Source organism: Tigriopus californicus, chromosome 12 (assembly GCF_007210705.1).
Source record: "Tigriopus californicus strain San Diego chromosome 12, Tcal_SD_v2.1, whole genome shotgun sequence".
In the NCBI taxonomy this organism is placed as follows: Eukaryota; Metazoa; Arthropoda; class Copepoda; order Harpacticoida; family Harpacticidae; genus Tigriopus; species Tigriopus californicus.
In genome coordinates, this window is record NC_081451.1 from 15,762,268 (window position 1) to 15,783,172 (window position 20,905).

The window sequence follows — 20,905 nt, forward strand, 5'->3', positions numbered from 1 at the left end:
ACACAGATCGGCACTCATACGTTCTATTTTTCAGGCAAAAATAGTCAAATTTTGGCCTAACCCTTACTTTAATATTGCCTACATACACAAAGCGTTTCCTCCATTGTTTGATTGAATGTAACCGATAAAAAGCCATACTTTTAAGTTTTCGTTTTCCAATATCGCACCGCCCATCTCTGATTATGCAAAACTAGGTCCCAATAGAACCCGACTCAAATCACGACAGTCATAAAAAGAGAGCATTTGAGGAAGGAGTTCTTGTGACATAATCAAACAGCGATGGCAAATATAATTAAACGATCTATTTTCACATTTATGGTCTTAATGGTCTTGTTGGTAGCATCAGTTGCGTTGTATTTGATCCATAAAAAGTTGAAGTTGGTGAACCTTGATACATTCATTGGACCAGTAACGACGTCTGTATCAGATTTTTACATGGAAAGTCAGGTAAAAGGAGAACAATGATTGAACCTGCCTTTAGGATCAAAATCCTCGATTGTGGGATAACCAGAAGTGTTTGGACTTGCAGTGCAACGCTTGTTCAAAAATATTCGAGAAAACTGATGACTGCCCTTACCATCAGTTTGTTATGACCACTCATGATAAAGGCCGACTGGGCAATAAAATGAGCGAATATGCTACCCTACTGGCCGTATCTGCACTCACGGGATTCACGCCGGTCTTGAGCAAGGTAAAAAGGTTTTTTTCCGGGGCTTTGAAAAAACATATTTTAATACCATCTACTGACGAATTGTACGATTTTATAAATTCTGGAAACGAATTATTATTTTCTTGGCACTACAAACACATCTTGATGAGTGCAGTCACATCCAAATCAATACATTGTTAGCATCAAGTCGACGTCAGGGTAATTGACGGACGCTCGATGTATAGCTCTTGAAAGTGGCATTAATGGGCACTTACAGGGTTTTAATTTACTTATTAGGTTCTTTCCTATCATGACTTTGATGTTGCTGTTGAACACCTTCCGCAATCAATAACTGTCATTTTAAGGCCAAATGTTGGATCTTGTTAGGTTCTACTTCAATATTAACTTGAAGGGTGGCAATTTATGGACGTGAAATGAGAGCTTAAGAAGTTGCATACATTACTTTTGTCTTTATCATCTCATCATCTTTTTCAACTTGCTACAAGATTGTCATAGCCTTCCAGTTACAATAACTATTATAACTTATGAAAGTCCCTGCACACGTTGAGGGACAAAGGCGATGCGTCAATACTACCATCCGTCATTAGGTCGTGTACAGGGTTTGAACCATTACTGGAAAAAAATTAAAGCGTTACCGTTACCAACACTTTTTGAAAAAGGTACCGCCTTACCGCTATTGCTACCATTACTTTTGCAGAATCAATTGAGACCCTAAAACTGCAAAGGAAACCGTTTATGAGATTTCTTAACGTTTGATAGATATGACGTGAAACAAATGACTCTCGTGAATATTCATTTGATTCCCCCACTAATAAATAATTCACTCCATTGGGGACGGAACGTTAAAAAAATTGGGAAGGATTTTTTTAATATAATTATTCTTTCGCTCTTTTAGTCAAGAAGAAAGTAACAGTAACGGGTGGGCTAAAGAACCCGTTCTGTTACCGTTATTTTTGTAGAAACGTAACTCTTTACCAGTAGCGCTATTCAAGCCCTCATGGTGAGTCTTTGGCCACTGTAGGTGTGACAAATATAGCCATAAAAACCATGCATAGCCTCTGAAAGCCCTGATGTTCACCTACGCTAAGTGGCTACATATACACATATTTTTTTTATTTTTCGAAAGTCTTGTCAAGCTGAGCATTTAGATGATCTTGTAGTCACAGATCAGGATGCTTTAGAGGCCATCAGGGACTTGAGACTCTCGAGCTCCCTGGCCCTGATGGTGTGACATCTCAGTTTCTGATGAGATGCTCACAGGTTCTTGCTCCTGTTTTCTCGTACTTGATGCGTTGCATCTTGGACCAGGGCAAGTTCCCCTCTTCTCTGAAGGAAGCTCATATTGTTCCAATTTTCAAAGGGGGAGATAAGTCACTCCCCAGTAACTATAAGCCGATTTCTCTCACTTCGAACTCTGTACAAGTCGATTGTTCAGCCGCATCTTGAATATGCCTCTCCCATTTGGGCTCCAATGAGTTCAACAGGTTAGCAAAAGTCTGAGCAGGTCCAAAGATGTTTTTCTAGGAACATTGAGGATATGAGAGAGCTCTCGTATTGGGAGAGGTTAGAAAGGTTGGGATTGTACAGTTTTCAGAGAAGGTACAAAAGGTATTTGATAATGTACTTTTTCAATAGCATTCTTGAACTTTGTCCCAACCCAGGATTTAGGGTCAATTGTACCTAGTGACCGTAGAGGCTTAATGTGCATTTTGAGAGCACCTTCAAGCCCTCAAGAATCCAGGCTAGTTCGAACAATGAAGTCCACATCTCTTCTTTCTCGTGCTCCTTCATTGTTCAATTTGCTGCCCTCAAATATTCGTAGGGCTTATGTAGGCGTTGATCCAGTAGCAAGATTTAAGTCAGACTTGGACAAGTTTTGACTAAAATTCCGGATCAACCTTATATTCAAGGATTAGCCAGATCAGCCAACTCCAATTCGTTGGTCGATCAAATAATATATATAAATAAAAGTCAAGTAAAATGAATAATCTTCTCGTCTTGAACTGCAGGGATTCCAATCCCGGTAGCGGTAAGGAAGTCCGCAAAAAAATGAGAGATTGCTAATTTTTAGCAATCCATGAGAAACGTCCAATCAAATCCGTTTTTTTTTTGACTTGGAACCTTTCATGATGTTCCTGAATCATCACATGAGCAAGATCCTTGATAAAGACTTAAATTACAAATGCTGATTCAGATGATTTGACTTTGCAATTGGTCAAGCCAAGACCCAGCCGATATTCACTAAGATAATTCACCAAAAGCAAAACTGGCTTCTTTGGTAAATAAGATAACATTAGTCTGGTTTTAACATATGTTATGGTATATTTGATCACCATTGACCTAATCATCTAATTCGTCCTCGGCATCATGGCCTGATGATGTATATCGGTTGATCCAGGCACCATCCTGGGGCAAGGGCTGGCTCAAAATATAATCAAAATTATTATAAATTATTTCGTCCCTCTTTGCCATGCTTGTCATTCCCGTTCTTTTCCTTGTAGAACGTTTATCTATAAATATTTTGCTGTAAGACGTGGAAATGAATTGGGGTGCCATTTGATCGGCTCATCCACGAATAAATTGGACTACTTTATATGAAAACGAAAAGATTCTCTTGATGAAGGTTAAAACGCATAATAGGATTTGGAAATTGATTTTACCTGGCTTTGAAGATAGCTAGTGGCCCGAGCATAGGGATTCTGAGTCTGTAGGTGATAACACAGAGTATGTAACCCAACATAACAAAACAGTAACCCTGCTGACCCGAAACAAAGCCGTCACCTTTTGATTAACACCTGCATATATACGCTTTCAAGTGAAGGATCTATGATATTTGAGTGGTTGAATGTAACCAATAGAGGTCGACACAGTTCTGCAGGGGGCAGGGTTCGAATCTTGCCTTTGGAAGTCACCCTTGTATAAGAGAAGACGTGGTGCAGTAGTTTACTTAGATGTGAGAGTTCCCCGGTTCGATTCTCTTCCCCAACATTTCTTATGGAGACTTTCAGGCGCTGACCACTCCCACAGATGGAAAGCTAAACTGACACGGAAATGACACTGCCCATAGCCCCATTACGCTGCACGAAAATAGGTTTACGCTCTGCACATCAGAGGGCACTTTGTGAGTCGGCCTTTACCAAAAAGAAGGGCCGATTTGGCCGATAGATCTTTTTTTAATTATAATGCGTTTGGGTTGTTTTTGGCAAATTCTTTCAAAATCTTATGCATAATTAGTGACCTGGGTCACATAATGGCCGGAAAAGAAATTGCTTTCATGGCACGTCACCAGTACTTTATTTTACAATCTCTCGTGCGTCTTCACGTTTCATTTGGGCGGTTTGACGTGGCAAATAAGGGCCCTTATTGGAAGTAATATAAGGATGTTGTTGATGGCTGGCTTCTCTGGCCAGGCGAGACTCAACCCGCCGAACCCCGAGTACCCAAACACACTCTCACTTAATGTCAACCATTTTTCGGTATTTTTTCGAAAAAAGAATCGGAAAATGGCCCTTTTTCGTTTCGTTTTTTCGGTTTGTATTTTTCGAAGAAAAAAGAGTCTGACTATTGCTAAGTGAGTGGATGGGCTCATGATAATCTCTGATGGAGACGACATCGAAGTCCTGTCACAACCCCGTGGCACCCCCGTTATGTTATCTTGTATTGAAAAAACGAGAGGGATTCCATGATTTCGTTCTAACTTCGATTAGAAGAAAGTACAAATGTTTCTTTGAAAGACCTAGCCACAAAAACCGATTTTTATTTTTTTGAGTCTCATTAGCTTTTCTAGCACCTCTGAAACATGAATCACTTCGTCACACACTCCGGAACCTTCGGAAACACTTGCACTCTCGTCTCTTAAGGGATTCTCGGTGGAAAAGTGTTCAAGACAGGCGCAACTTTAAGATCATCGTCATGTTATATTCCATGAGGATCTTCGATGGCTTGTACTCTCTTCACATCTCGTCGTTTGTTCCATTCATAAGTTGGAAGGGTTTTCAGAGATTTTCCCTTTTTTCGGATTCAAATGTACCTTTGTTGTTGTTGTTAACTCAGTCAGGAATTCGCTTCAAGGAGAAGTTAGAATAATATTGGCAAAAAAGAGTAATAAGATTTGATAACAAAATTCGGACCCTATATTACAGGAGCATCACAGTGCTTTGATAGACGTTTTCCCGTCCATTCCGTACAATGGATCAATTATCAGTGATTCCTGCATCAATGAAGCACACCAATTATTTACCGAAAATTTGGCTGCGACCCAAGCATTCTTGGCCACCAGACCTCAGGAACGAATTCGTAATATTCGTTTGATGCACTATCCAAATACAGTGTTCTACTTTGACAAGATCAAAGGAATCCTGAAAGATCACTTTGCTTTCACGCCCAGGTAAGAGTTGGTCAAGCAGTGAGGGATAAATTTGGAGGTTTGGTGATTTCCATTCTTTTCTTACCGCCGGCAGTAAAAAAAAGCGAAATGGCCGTTTGGCCGGGTTGCGGCTGCTCGGACAAGTTTGGGCCGAAACGAGTGCATTGCATTTATTAGCAATACCATAGTCTCTATCAAGGTTATTATGATTTAGAATCAATACAGAGACACCAAGGCATACATTCCGTTCAAAGTATTCTTACTTACTGACATGGCAAGTTTCTGTGTTTCATTTTCATTTTTTCTCGTTAAATCGACGGAGCTTTTTGCTGGGCTGAGCAGAGCTTTGAGGATTTAATGACTTGATTCTTCAAATGCAGAAATCGGACTTACGGATAAGCAATTGAAGATATTTTGGATGAGATGTATGCTTTGTTATCTCTGTATTGATTCTAAATCATGGTAACCGTGATAGAGACCTTGGTATTGGTAATAAATGTAAAAAAATCGTTTCAGCCCAAACTTGTCCTAGTAGCCGCGACCAGGCCAAACGGCCCATGTGGCTTGTGTTTTATTTTCATGCTTCGACAAATCATCTATCAATCCTTTTTATTTCAAGGGTAAATGATGCCGCCGAAGAATTTTTGGCCGCGACAAGACGACAAATAGCTTCGAGGATTCCCAACCCAATTTGGGTTGGTATACATGTGCGTCGGACGGACTATGAGCACCATCTAGATATGTTGCAAAATGGTACCTTGGTCAAGTTTGAGTTCTTTATCAGGGCCATGATCAAGTTGAAAGAGACCCTGTCAGATTCAAATCCGAACTTTGATCCATCAAACGTGAGTGGCTGTTTTAGTACTTATGTATTGCCTTGTTTCCGCAGCTTTAAGCTAAGAGTTATTGAAATGGTCAAACATGGTGGTGAAAAGGTGGTGATGTGAAGAAACTGGAATGGTGGATGTTAAGATCTCAAAGAAGATTAGAAAAAGTCCAATCCACAATTGGAAAATGAGGATTTTTGGTCAAAGTAGGGCTAGTTTTAGTTTTTTGTTTGCTTACAACCACCAATAAAAAGAACTACAATCCTTGTTCTTTGATGTTTTCCTTCCACGATTTTGGTAATAAGAAACACATAAATCAAACATTCTTGTTTTTACCGAGCTTTTGTGTTTAGCCGGGACATGACTTATATCAATGGCGAAATATTTAAATTTTGAATAGCTGTTCTCTTGCCAGGTTTTCTGAGGAAGTCTTAAAATATCAAGAGGGAGCACCGTTCTAGCTCAGGTTCGACCAAATCTCCAACCAACAAAAGATCATCAAAATCATCCTGACATTAATTCCGCAGAAACTTTCATATTGTTGTTGATTTTGGGCAGTTTCACCCAGTTTTACAAATTCCTCCACGCAGATGAACACTTTCCCTTTAACGGAACAGCAAGGCTATCCTTGCTCTTGCCTCGAACTTAAACTCCAGCCGATGACCTAAGGATCTCGCCTTTTTTAGCCATTCATTTCACTTGTCCCTGAATAAACAACAACAAGGGTGATCAATCCAACTCCGTGAGAGTTAATTTTGACTATTTGCCACTTTATTTATTTTTTATTATTTGCCATTTAAAAGTTATTTTTGGAAATTGTTCTTATGATTTGTGTGAGAGTACACACAAACATATGTACCATAAAGTTCGGGATCGATTTGCTTGTTTATTCCGGAGCTGGATTTCCCAATGAAGACATATTCCGGCTCGGTCGTATCAACTTCATCATTTATTTTATTTTTTCCTCACCCTCGGGAATGACTGCAAGGTCGCCCATTTCTGATGCTAAAACAGCCAATTCCAATACCACAAAGAAGATTGGATTTGACTTGCGAATGCTCTACCAATACACTATAATTGATAGTCAGATCGATTTTTGGGTCACATTAATAAAACAAACTTGTGGGAGTGTCTAATCAGGTTAAAAGATACTGAGCATCTCTCTCAACCATTCAATTATAATCTGATGCTGACTTTTGGTTTCCAGCTGGTATACCTGGTTTCATCTGACGATGTAGATTGGATCAAGGATAATTTCCAAACCCTAGCCCATGCCGAGACCATCATATATGCTGCCAATGCCTTTGAGAGCAAATTTGAATTTCCACCAAACCACTTGGACATGTGCATCATGTCCAAATGTAATCATTCTATCGTTGACTACGGCACATTTGGCTTTTGGGGTGCCTACTTGGCTGGTGGGCACACAATCCAAGCTGAAAATATTGGCACAGGGTTCAGCATTCAAGTCGAGTCCATCAAACAAGCAAAACTATCAAAATGGCAATTCATTGAGGCTCATTCAAGACAAACCCCGTGATTGGATAACGTCCTTGTCATGAAAAAAAGCAAATTGTCACTTTGATTCCCCTTCAAGGCCTATCCTAGAGAAGCTTTCAAAGGCTACTCTGCTCATCAAGAGAAGAACTATTGTCAAAACGAGAATGGCACTACCTGCCGGGTAAATATATTTGATGCCACGGTATTAGTAGCTGACTGGGCGACTTCATGCCCCCTTTCTGTACCATTTGTTACTGTTTTACAATACATTCACATTTGACAAATAACTTTATAATGCATCATTCTTCGCTCTTCCTCCTTCGGATCAGATCGGTGATGACTAGACCTAAGAAAAAACCTAGGTATTTACCTATTTTGGCCATATTTTGGACACAATAGCTAAAAACGTCGTTCTTGAGGAAAAAATGTATATTTTTAACCTTTTTTGGCATTTTTTCATACTCACTTGCTAGAAAAGAACTGGAATAAGCAGGAAACAAACTGGAAAAATATTTATCTGTAAGAGCAACCCCTTTGATAAGATTAGAAGATGGCCACTTCACACCAAATTCAGAACTGACTTAATTGAAAAAAAATCTCACGACACCTAACTTGTTGTTTACTTTGAAAAACAAATCAAGTTGTTTTATTGCTTTGATTTTTTGGGGGAAAAAATGTTTTTAATCCAAATTTCCAATTATTTCGACTTTTTTCTTACTTGTTTTCACATTTTAGAAAATCTGTAGCCGTTTTGTCATTTAGGTCTTTATCGGCCTCCTGCCTAACTTGTTCTTATTTACTTCCGTGCAGCATGATCAGATGAAGAATTAAATCCCCAGGCAGAAACTTTTAACATTTTTTGGTCTAGGTTTTCACCAGCATCACTAGCCGCTGCAAGGAATGCAATCCACGGTAAAATCAAAATGAAAGATTATGATTCGTCAATTTTTTACCACTCAAACTTTATACAACATTTGGTCTTCCAACGAAATGAATGTCAATTCAAGTCCCTGTTTTCTGTTTGGGAAAGCCAACAAAAAAAGAGAGCTGCTGTTGGTGTCCACGGTGGTACGTACAACACTTTAAGAGATTTTGCTCAAATGCCAAGACCTCTAGTTGCGTGTTTCTGTATCAAAACGACACAAGAACCAGCTTTGGTAAAGAAAACATCATTAAAAGTAGCACTGATTAGTGTATTATGCAATTGCAAACCTATTGGAAGATCGTATTTTTAGATAATAAAAAATGGTGGTCCCCCCAGTTACAGTACTGTATTGCTCTACTTGAATCCGTTCAAAGAAGAATGACGAGGCTGGCAACATAAAGTGTGGGTCTTGGTTATCTAGATCGCTTACATCTTTGGGGTCTTCCATCGTTGGAGCGGAGAAGAATTAGAGCTGATTTGGTTAATTTTCTAAGACATCCAATCGACAAATGATAGTCAAGATTCTCTATTCTGTGAATGGTGTAGTCAGTGACGCCTCCATCAGGGCCACAAGGAGCGTTTTTGAGCAAGAGGTCCGCAAGCCCTTTGCCAGGACCTCAGAACGACTCAATTCCTTTTTTATTTCGGGTGGTGGATCATTGGAACGCTCGACCCCTGGTGATTCGGCTATCAAAAACTCCAAATGCGTTCAAGAACTTAATTGGTACCAAAAGCACTTGATGTATTTTTTTTTAGACATTTTATGTTCATGCCTACAGTATGATTACAGATGATTATTATGATACAGGATGACAGAAATATTTGGGAAGAGTTCACCCCTTCTCCGGGAGGGATAGTCTTGATGGGCCTCAGGCTGATGCTTCCGAGGACTGTCCGTTGGCACGCAGTTGGCCTTTCTCACAGAGCAACCCAATTCAGAACATCTGATTAAAAAAGGCGCCTACAATCTTCCGTCTGGTTCCCTTGGCTGGATAATATGGTAAAGGACAACATTGCTTCTTATGACCACTGCCAACGCCAATAAGCAGCCAAGTAGAAGGGCCTCACACGAGCCTTACCAATCCCACCACACTCATGGTACACCTTGTCCATCGACCTATTTGGACCATTCCCGGATGGCCAACGTACATTGGTGGTTAGATGTGACCTTTCAAGGTTTGTTGAAGCCGCCATTGTAAAATCTACACGTACTGAGATTGTAGGTACTGCCTGCCTTGGGGAGATTTTTGGCTACTTATGGGCCCCCACATGCATTCCGATCTGACAATGAACCACCCTTCAACTCAGGAGCATTCACAACGTTCTATAAGCTCCAGGGAATACCCATGATCAAAACTCATTTTAATAGTACTGGGGATTACATTCCTTGTAGCGGTTAGAAAAGCCCATGAAAAACCAAATCAAACCAAAAAAACAATCAATTTTGTTGACTATGAGATATCACGCTTTCAAAGAATGAATTTGCATGAAATTTGACTACAAACTGCTCCGGTTATGTCTTAAAGCAATTGCTAACAAACGCAATCTTCCTTTTCTTTGTCTAAGGTATAAATGAAAATATTTCATTGCTTCTAAACAGGTAGAAACCCCCAAAAATAGTTTGCAATATAACCTAAACTTACTTATTGTCAATGTTTCAATATTTCACAATAATGATGTTATGCTTGCAAATCGCATTTTTAATCAAGCTTGATCTTGAATTTTGACAAAATTGTATTAATGTTGAATGAAAACGCCGCGGGTAGGTAGAAATCAATTATTGCAAAAAGTGGCAAATTTGAAAATTAAACAGTCACATATATCGTTCAAATTCTTTAGAGAACATGATTGAATGGTGTAGCTTTTGGCACTTAACTAAAACGAATGGCAATTTGACATGTTTTGTAAATTCTAAGCGACATTTTTTGCTACCCTTAGCCTTTAAAACAAATTTTACAGAAAATGGAAGAATATTGTCCCATATTGTTTAATTGAAAAAGACAACAATATGCCTTGGAAATAACTGGAAACATAAATAGGCCATTTTTCGATCTTTTAAGGTGAAAAAGTTTAAGAAATCTTACGTCAATGCCTAACTAGGGGTACGTTTAATACTGATTGACTACGTCTCTGACAATGAAGCATTTTAATGGGCTTTGAGTGATTTTACACACTAATCTGAGCTACCTTGTAGTAACATGTGTATTTCACAAAAGTTGTTCCCTTTGTCTCTTTGACAAAGAAAAATATATCTGTACATGTCTTGGCATTTAAGCAAACATGTAACCAGCAAGTATAACCACCGTGTATAACGATCTAGTGCGTATGTGATATGCTGGCAACATCAGTTGCTCTGATTTTGTGAAGTACTGGTCGTCATATCAACGGCATACCTCTGTAGAATTTAAATACACGCAAACTTCTCAAAGTCATCATATCGAAGTTTCACTTGAGAGCTTGCTCTTTACAATGGAACGCGTTCAAGGGAACCTTTTCTTTTGGAACGCGACCATCGAGGCCACCAACCAATGGGTGGTCCATGAATTTCAGATCATGTTTCAGCGCTTGACATTCGTGTGGGTACTATTTGTGACGAACAAGTTGCTAAACGACTTCATCATCAGGACCACTTTATCCAAGCCATTGGTGATGATATCCATCCTCGATTATGTCTTTGTCGACCTTCTCCACATTGCCACGTACTCCTTGGCCTTGATCTCAGTGACGACATCGTTGAAGACACTTAAAGTGCCCATTCCTCACGTGGTGGCCGTTCCATTATCGTGGTTACTATTTATGAGTATCCTTATGGTCTTCCTGTATCTTACCTTTGGAGTCATTATCAGGTATGTTCTTACTGGCATACTCGAATGAAATGCTTAAGTCGCGATGTTGACCGAACAATATTGTTAGCGGTTCAAACCTCACCCAAAGAAGACATAGTTGTGTTGAGACATGGAGGTCGCAAAATAAGTGAAGGTCTATCCAATTGTCGTCATATACCCCGGTAGGCTTCGATCCCATTAAGAAGCAGGGCTAAAGCGAAGCTTTAGGCATTAACTTGGATCGGTTTTCAGGCTCCGTCCTTTCAAAGAGGCTACTGCTGTTCATTTCCAGCCATTACGCTCCAGTTTTCACTTATTGAATTCTTTATAATTCAAGATTATTGACATTGGAATTCAAGGCTCGTGCAATAGTTTACTCTTTTTCGCTCAGTAGTGGTTAAAACACCTTTCAGTCGCTGTCAAGGAGTGCTCGGATGTTCCTAGCAACCGCTGACATCAAAAACATTTTGGAACTTTTTTTTATTCGTCCATGCTGTATCACCCGTTTAGCTCAAACTAAACTTGGACATCAGATAACTTGAACCATAGAAAAAAAACCGGGTTGAAAAGAATACTTATAGCTAAAGCCCAAAACTTGCAATATTTCTCCTTACAATTTTGAGAGCCCAAAGCGCTTGACTATTTTTTTTTCAATTTCTGATCGGGAGGTTGAATTCATTTATGGACGTTACATGCAGTTTTTCAAACAAGTACACAAGCTACATATGCCGTCGGCATCAAGAAAATCAGTGATGCCATTTTGGCAATTTATTGCTAGCCTAACTTAACTTAACCCAACCTGACCTAACCTCACCTTTCGGTTGCAATGGGCTGAGGGCGCCTGCGGCAGCTCTGTTTCAAGGATCTGGGGCGTGCAGGCAGCGGTGCAACCCAAAATGGCAACACTGCTTCTTATGTACTATTTTAAAAAGCTGTGTGTAACGTTTTTTTTTTAAGTCAATGGTTTCTAAATTTTCCGTTATACTATTTGAGTACATTTGGCGGCGTCAAATATGTCCAGGGTACCGTCGTCCATGGTTGAGATAAAGGGGCAATGACAAAATGAATTCAAAATTACTGGACGTATTACTCTCTTTTTACAAGTGTTTGTGAAGTATGTACTTGATACGAACTATTGAACAAACTATGAAAGAAATTCGGTCCAAAAGACACCCTTTTCACACAAAGCTGTTGTTAAGGTTCAGCCCAACAAGGTTCACTCACTTGCAATTGTATTTACACAAAAAGCATGCGCTATGGCTTGGAATCAATTGTGATGCAAATCGCTAATGATAGCATAAGCCCGAGCAAATTGGTTTGAAATTTCTGGTTTACAGTCAGTAAAATCCGTTTGAACTAGCCAATAATCGCCCAAGAACCAGAAGACAAAGTAAACTCAAGAATTGGACGGCCATTCAAGACACTTCCCACATCAGAGTGTCCACCGGGGTTGATTTCGGGAAGTTTTTCAAGTATTTATTTCACCTCTCCTTCCGTATGAAACCAATTCAGCTGAGGATGAACTCCCAATCAAAAGGGACAGAGAACAACTGCCATTTATGCCCTTCTCACAAAAGCGCAAAGGAGATACGTGGGAATTCCTTCACGCGCTAAAAATGTGCTCATACACCACCTAGCAACATATAAAAAAAAACACCACCTGCAAATCATTTCCTCGGAGTCCCACAAGTAGTCGAGGGGTGAAAGCTTGCACAAACAAACCAAGTTCCCGGGGAAAACGACCTTATTTCACTTATCCCTTCTTACTTTCGGAGGGCGCAGGTCCACAAAAGTCTGTCAATTCGGTTCTAATAGAGAAAACTGCTCACACAGGAGATTTCTAACACCACACATTGAGAGAACTCCTCTTACGAGAAATAATATCAACTAAGGGGCGGGAAAACAAATAATGACAATTGTATTGCATGCGAGGAGAATCTTTCGAATTTCCACACACATATGAGGAACAACTATGGAAAAGCCTCCATCAAATTTGAGTGAAGTCAGCCCATTGCAGACTTTATTGGAATTATGTATTATGATATAAGGAAAGTTAAACCTTGGAAAGTGGGAGGTTAAGTTGACACGTTTTTGTTCCCTCATTATTTAACGAGAGCGCATAGCGCACTGGAGAGATCACCTGTTGAAAAAGAGAATCGAAGAGGATCGAAATACTTGGTTTTATGGTTTTTCAACATTTCCTTTTTACTGCACTTGAATCCCCTAAAGAAAACACCAACGACCATAACATATCAAAGCACAAGCGGGAGATTTCTGCTTGCAGCCTCTACTAAGCCAAGAAATTGCTCAAACCATTAGAAAACCACCGAATAATTGACAGACATTTCTTTCCATTTTACATTTCAGATACGTCTTTATTACAACTAAACGAATTTACCTGGGTTCCATAACGGATGAAAGGCTCAGATGGTTAACTCTCGGCACAGGAATCGTCATTGCCATCATCATTTGCCTCTGCCTCAATCTCTGGGGAGAACCAGCCTACTTCAGATCTCAGACAGGAGGGATAAACCTGTCCAAGCATAAAGCTTTCAGTTATGTTATGAGTGCATTGGCCTCTTTCAGCATTGTCTTGAACATCACGCTGAGCTTCTTGATTCGTAAGAAGAATAGTGAAGCCGATGGAGCAAGTGTAACTTCTGCTACGTCATCACAGGAAATGCTATCCATGGGACTTTTATGCTTGATGGCTTTGTTCATGCTCTCACTTGCTTTGACCAATGTCATTAACTTCAAGGAGCTACAAAAGGATCGTGACGCGAGACTAAGGATGCTCATTGGATCCTATGCTCTTCCGTTCACCTGTTTTATGACAAAAAAGCAACTGCGGCAAAAAGTACTAGCCAACTTGAAAATTGACAAGGTTAGTGACATCATGAAGGGTCGTTGGTCAAGGAGCGGACATTGACATTGAAAAGTCTGCAAAATAAAACTCTCAAGATACACTCATGGGCAGCTGAAATGTCGCACTCTTTTTTAATGGTTCCAGATGCAGTTCGGGGTACAGAAATGCCACTCTGAGATTGTTTTGGTTCCCGTGAGATTGCACTGTGTGAGCGATGAGGATTGATTGTGCACACATCTAGTTACGTGATTCTCAACATAAAGGGACTCTAGAGCTCTAGTTCCAGCAAGGCCGCACTTTGTGTGATGCGAATCGGCTTTAAATACATTTAGTTGTGTTCTTCTTAAAATTAAGTTCCGAACTCAAGAAGCCGGTAGGTTGACTCGTTTAGTTGAAACCTAGCAACGCCCCAGTGGTGGATCGACTCACCACCCTGTTTGGCAAAGTACCCAATGTTGATAAAACAATTTAAAACAAAATCTTCACCGACTATCCTGTATGAAGAACTCAAATTCGAACCAATGTGGAGCATTAAACTTAATCGATCTCATTTTTGCAGGATGGCAACTCGCTAAAACTGAGCAAGTGCATTCGTCAGAATGTAAGAGACAGTGACCAACAGTTAGTTAGTTTTTTGTGCAATGATGGCTTGAGTCCTCAACGATGGCATCGGTACTTTTTTGGTATTGTTTTTCACGGACTTTTCTAACCGCTACAGGGAATGTAATCCCCCAGTACTATTTAAATGAAAGGTTATAATTCGTCTATATATTGCCTTTCAATCTTTATATTATACTTGGTCTACCAACGAATTTGAGTTGGCAGGCCGAGCTCGTCCTTGAATGTAGGATTAATCTGGAATGCTGTCTAAAAGTGTGTCCAAGTCTGACTTGGAATGTTCCTTCTAATTAGTGTTTTTACCAAAGTGTCTGACCTGGATGTTTCTTTTTGTATTTCTACCCTAATAAAATTTTACTATACATCCTGAGATTGTTGAAGGCCAAGAAGCAACAAGGTTTGGTTTTACCCCGTATTAGCTGTATCTCGTACTAAACATTCATTGCTTTTGTTTAACTTATGTGTTCATGTTCTGTCATGATAGTATTGAATCTCATTGAAGTTGAATCATCCTCATACCTTGCAGAGTTAATGTTGACTCTCGTGTATTGCATTTCTACCTATATTGATCGTTGGCTGCATAACTTTTTCTCCTTTCCTTACCATATTAAGAGAAGTATATAGAATAATAGGGTTTTCTAAAGCCTAGCAATGGTAGGCCAAATTAGGCGTTTTGAATGGTCACATACAGTATGGCAGAGATGGCCCAATATTTCGGAGGAGTCCCAAATGGCCTGAATCTTTCGATATTTTCCGTACTTTTGACTTGGACAATTAATTTCTGTTCAAGTGCAGGATAATAGTTAGCAGCGGTGAAAAAACAATGATCACGGTAAAAACGCTACCTCTGTCCTTGGATTCCGTCAGGACTGGAGAGGAACGCTTTTTGAAACCTCGCTCAAAGATCTTCTAGAGAAGTTTTATAGAGCCTTCCTCTCCAGGCCTTACGGCCTCTATGCTTTATTTTGTTAACCTGATTTTCCTTACGCCCTGATACAAAAAACGAAGATAAATCTCAAGCCAAAAAGTCACTTTTTTGTTATTGAATAATGAAGTGGCAACATCTGACCTTGGTGTCAGCTAGGAGCTCCGCTATTTTTATGTCATAACCTGAATGAACTCAGACAACTAACATTTCAAGAGCAGCGACTGAGGAATAGTAAACGTGTATCAAACCGAGTGAAAAAATAACCTTTTGCTCTTGTCGACAATAATTCATTAATTATCAAAGATGTTTGTCTGCACAAAATATGTGTGCTTCTAAAACAACTGGCCATGAGGTCAATTGATAATTGAGCTGGTGTTATACCGGGTGCGATGATATTGGTGTACACTTTTAAAACTACAGATAAAGGTGTTTGATATGATTTTTTTAGAACTTTGCGATTGCCCTGCATTTTTTCAGATGTTTTCCGTCTGTTTATAGCTAAATTTTAAAAGGAAAAAAATATCAAAATTTGAAGGTTCCCCAACAAGGTGGAAAAAACTGCCGCAGAAATTCATTGCGCAGCCTGAAGCTGGTGATTGTGCAACAACCATCTCCAGAAACTTCAGCATCAGCCAATCAACCAACTACAGTGCCAAAAAGCTGTAGCGGGAGACCTGCGGGTTTATTCAGGGTCAAAATTGTGGAAAAAGAGAACTGGCAGTTCTACAGGACTGATTTCAAGCACAAAGAAGAAAATCAACAACAATCCGACCTGCAACATTCAAAAACTGGCCCAGGAGGCAATTGAGTCTGAGTTCATCATGAGAACAAACCATAATAAGGAGAGACCTGGGGTTGAGATCAAGGGCTAAGGAGAAGCAGGTTAGCAAAGCCTTTGTGTCAACCACTCACAGAGCTTCACAAGCCCAAGAGAGAGTCCTGCTATAAGAAAATGCTAAATTGGCTAAAGTCATATCCCGGCAAGGTTGTGGTTCTTTCTGACGAGACCAAATGGAACTGCAGCATGTACATGATTGGCGCAACATCCAATATCTGTCCAAGATGAAGACTGATATTAATCCCGGTGTAGTATTTGTTAGTGATAAACTTTTCAGTATGGTACAAGTGTAATCTTTCCAGCAACACATTCACGTTTATAAAAGTTCAGTTTGGTAAACAATACCTACTACTAGGGTATTGCTACTATTAATACTACTAGGTATTGGTAACATTTACAAAGTACGTGACTGGTGCATGAAAAACTCGTAACTTTGTTGTTGGAGGAATTGTGAGTGTCAATCAAGTCTTTTCAATTCATTTGGATAGTAATAGATCCACTTGTCTTTGAGTCAACTTGAACATGGTATCTAAAAAGATTAGGTTTTAGAAATCATAGCTTCGTTGCCAAGTGAAGGCTTTTTTATAGCTTTTGTGCCCTGCAAATTAAGATACGTTGCAAGCATTCATTCAAATATGTGGCGCACCCCTTGTGATGCAGTATAATGTCAAAAAGACAAGGTTGATTTGCATATTGTTGCATAAGCTTGATTTCGTATTGCTCCATTCATCTGACGTGTGGCCATTTTTTTTCTTTTTAATATTTCACAATGATTGCTCGACAATATCTATTAGAAGTTATCCTTTACATGCACAAAAGTGAAGCACTCTCCTGTTTTTGCCTCCCACGGTGCAACAAACGTGAGAGGTTGTGGAAAGTCAGTTGATGAGTAACACCCCCTGTGTCAAAGAACGTACCTTGGGGAGATCTTTAATTAATAAGACAACTTGAAAACTCAAAATGAAGGAAAAAAATAGCGCATTAAAGCGAATGTTTTGCAATCTCTTACTTTTGCTTTTCTAATAAGAGTCATGATGGTTGCTCTTGTTTGTTGGGCCAAAGATAGGCGAAGCTTGAGTCAGAGAGTTTGCTTCAGTAGTCGAATCTGACTTCAAAGGCTTGACTCGACTGCTTAATCTGTTTTGCCTACCTATGGAAGTCGTCAGGGCTGGAGAGGAAAGCTCTACAATACCTTGCTAGAAGATGTTTGAGCAATGCGTTACCGCCTAATTAGATGCATGTGCACTTAATCAACTATTTCTTCCAGCGCGCTCAAGTATCCCATTAGTATGCAACACAACATTCTCTCTAGGTTTCCTCTCCAGTGCGAACAAAGTCCATGGTCTACTTCTCTGAAGCGACCAGTCAAGGCTCGTCCAAGCCTTGTTCTTGATTGTTAAAAGGAATGCTATGTCACAAACCTTTTCTTTTTTTATGTCCTTCTGGTTGCACAGTAATTCTGGCACTTTGACCTCTGTTGTGAGGTTGAACAAGCATAAGTAGAGATTTCAAAACCAAAATGATGGTGTTTGGAATTGGAAGGTACCGTCTCGATACATATTCGTATTGTCTTTTTTTATGGTCAGCTAAGATTGAAGGGGCGAGCTTTAGCCCGAACAGAGAACCCGTCTGTAGCGTTATTCTTTATTTTGGTTCTCACGGCTTATGCCATGCTTATGCATCATGCTCTCTCATTCCTCATATATGCTCTCTGTGTATAGGGGATGTCAAGTAAAGGAAATTCAAGGAAAAATGTGATCCGGCACCCTGGTTTTGGGCATTTTGAGGAGAGAGGGATAAGACAAACATCACCGTCAACTTGCACCATTCGCTCATTGAATTTTCAATAATCAGGTGATTTTGAGCAAGTTGTGTTACAAAACTCTACTACGAGGTAAGGTCAAAAACAAAAGATCATAGATCATACGACGACTAGATCTCGCATTGGTACCACCTCAGTGGAAAGCAAAATCTATTTTGCGAGCGCAGATCTGTACACCTAAAAAGAGAAGGGCGACTGCCTGATCAGCAGCAACAACCTACAATCGCCGGGTCTACAACGAACCCAGTCAATGACAAACCCTCTCAAAATCCGTCCACGCTGGCCAATGAAAATGTATGAGTCACTAGACACTAAAAATCACCTAAAATAGACGTTACATGGTCTGTGGACTAACATCAATGCAACACCTCCTACCTTCAGAATAGCTACAAAAATATTTGAGCCAAAAGTTTAGCAGTTTTGGCGCCGAGGGGCTTTCAATGTGTCATTTCTGATTGAATTCTAAATATTTCGGACAATTATGTATCTTTGTGTACATATAAGGAAAATGAGAATTGAATTGACTGTTCCGATAATTTTATTTTGTTTTGGGCAGAACCCTTGCATTTGTAGTAAACCTAAGTTCAAGGCTCCTTGAAAATTCCGAATCTAATTCCGTTTTAGTTTGCTTGATCCAATAACATCGAAGTGAACTATCTGTTTGTCATCACATGGGAGGGGTGCCAATGGTTATGAGCATATTTCTTTTGTCTTTTGAAGATTGTCTAAACTGAACGCATTCCAGAAGAAAAGCAAAGCCTGATAAAACCAATCCACCCATCCAAAGCAAGAATATGAACATGATTTGCTCCAGGCTTATGGCGGCATTGACGTAGCTTGATTCAGGAATGTTTCTTGGCTCCAGCAATTGCATTCTTTCCGGGCTAATGTCCTCATAAAAGTAATGATCAAAGATTCCCCCTCCGGACATCCGGAGCATATCGTTCAAGATCAGGTCGGTCCATGGAAAAGCCTTTCCTATGCATAAAGCGTCATCATTGCGTGCGTAAGTGATAGGGTACGTTGAGAATCTAATGTCAGGTAAAAGAGTAACAAGGTTATACTAGTGCGGCCGGCATGAATGCTATTTAAATTCCAAGATGGAAATGTAGTACGTTATTGCGTACAATCGGGAATAAGCCAAATCTTATCTTAGCTCTTTGCCCCAAGCATGCTTGCTTACCTGATTTGGTCCAAATTTCCGCTGAAAGTTTCATCTTCTAAGAGGCCACGCTTCGAGTTGATGTAAACTTTGCCAGAATCAATAACGTCGAACGCGATCTGTTCCTCTTTGTAATTCATTATAACATCTTTGTGATCATTGGCCCACAAAGCAATTTCTTCAGGGAACGTATTCATCAACAATTCCAAACTGTAACCATCTGGAACAAAATGAATAAAAGAGAGCGGATTATCCATTTTGATGCAGCCAAGTCCTTGGAGAAGTTGAATGGCGACCCTCACGACCCTGATTCGCTCTTTAAATTTGCGAATTGGAAAAGTGCTGAATGTGAAAAGTGAAATGATGACCCTTCCTGGTTGTAATTCGTTATGCTCTTCCAAAAGCTCAAGGATTGCCTTTCCGTGCCCGCGTTGTCGATTGATGGGAAATATTTTGCCCATTCAGCTAACTCTGCTTTCAAAGACGTGATTTTTTTTTCAAAAGAAGGGGGTCGATATGTTCGAATTTGCTTTGATCAACACCTTTTGTAACGGCATGCAAACTGATTGGAACGGTTTCAAAGTTCGCAAGAAAGGAATGGAAACTCAAGAATGAAGCTATTTTCGCCAACGGTCAAGCTCCAGAAGAATGGAGGTCGAAAACTAAAAGTTTCCTTCACTACTTGGCTATTTCTGTACCATGTCCGTAAGCCAAACACGAAACCACAAACTCCTGGTTCTGGAGGACGAACAACCTTCCGTGTCAACGGCGACCTACCTCGTCATCTCTAAGGCCAATAATTCAAACGATCAGTCGTCGCGGGAAAGGTGTTTCTTGATCGCCATCAAGTATCCATGTGCCACAAAGCCCCAAGTATGACCCTTGATTTGTGGATCAAGTCATGCAAAGAGGGGCGTGTCTATTTCAAATGTGACAAATCTTTTATGCTTGGCCATCAAGTGGCTTGCAAAGTGACTTGTCGAATTTGCCGAAGTAAATCAACCAGCAACGGTCATTACGTTACCATGTGCCCACTTAATCAATATCGGTCATTTCCACAGTACGGTACTCGAGAACAACCCCACTCTGGTTTTGGAAACCCACGGACTTTCAAGGGTAAACTACGAAGCCTTCCAACCTATTGGGCTAAAGCCCTGATAGTCAGTATCGGTGTTGGTAAAACACCAAAGGTAATACAATTTATGCACTCAAGGGAGATAGCTCGTCTGTCCAACGTAAGGAATTGCATAGGTCCTAAATGTTCTCAATGATTTGGGCATTTTGTGGAGAGAGAACTAAGACAAACATCACAATCAACTCGCACCATTCGCCCATTGAATTTTCAATAATCGAGTGCTTTTGAGTGAGCTGTGTTACAAAACCCTACAAAATGAACATGTTTGGTGTTAGTCAGTGAACGCACTATCAAATTGGCTCAATACCACAATGCTATTTGCTTAGACAAGCCGGTAAAATAAATTAGATGTCAATTTGATTTTATTTCATCAAATGATTTTACTCCATGGAATAACGTCAGTTGTCCATGAACGGATTCACT

The 20,905-nt window shown here is 39.9% G+C and overlaps 2 protein-coding genes across 2 annotated transcripts; both read left to right on the top strand.

The window, feature by feature from the left end:
* Positions 1-206: 206 nt before the first annotated feature.
* LOC131891513 (galactoside alpha-(1,2)-fucosyltransferase 2-like) lies at positions 207-7,641 on the top strand. The gene is made up of 5 exons (XM_059241122.1): positions 207-447; positions 530-691; positions 4,813-5,057; positions 5,656-5,881; positions 7,071-7,641. Exons 1-5 carry the CDS (start codon positions 280-282, stop codon positions 7,401-7,403), a joined length of 1,134 nt encoding a protein of 377 aa, XP_059097105.1. The 5' UTR covers positions 207-279; the 3' UTR covers positions 7,404-7,641.
* A 2,999-nt stretch (positions 7,642-10,640) lies between these two features.
* On the top strand, positions 10,641-14,261 carry LOC131891515 (uncharacterized). The gene is made up of 2 exons (XM_059241124.1): positions 10,641-11,134; positions 13,481-14,261. The coding sequence occupies exons 1-2, from the start codon at positions 10,758-10,760 to the stop codon at positions 14,040-14,042; spliced, it is 939 nt and encodes a 312-aa protein (XP_059097107.1). The 5' UTR covers positions 10,641-10,757; the 3' UTR covers positions 14,043-14,261.
* Positions 14,262-20,905: the final 6,644 nt, after the last annotated feature.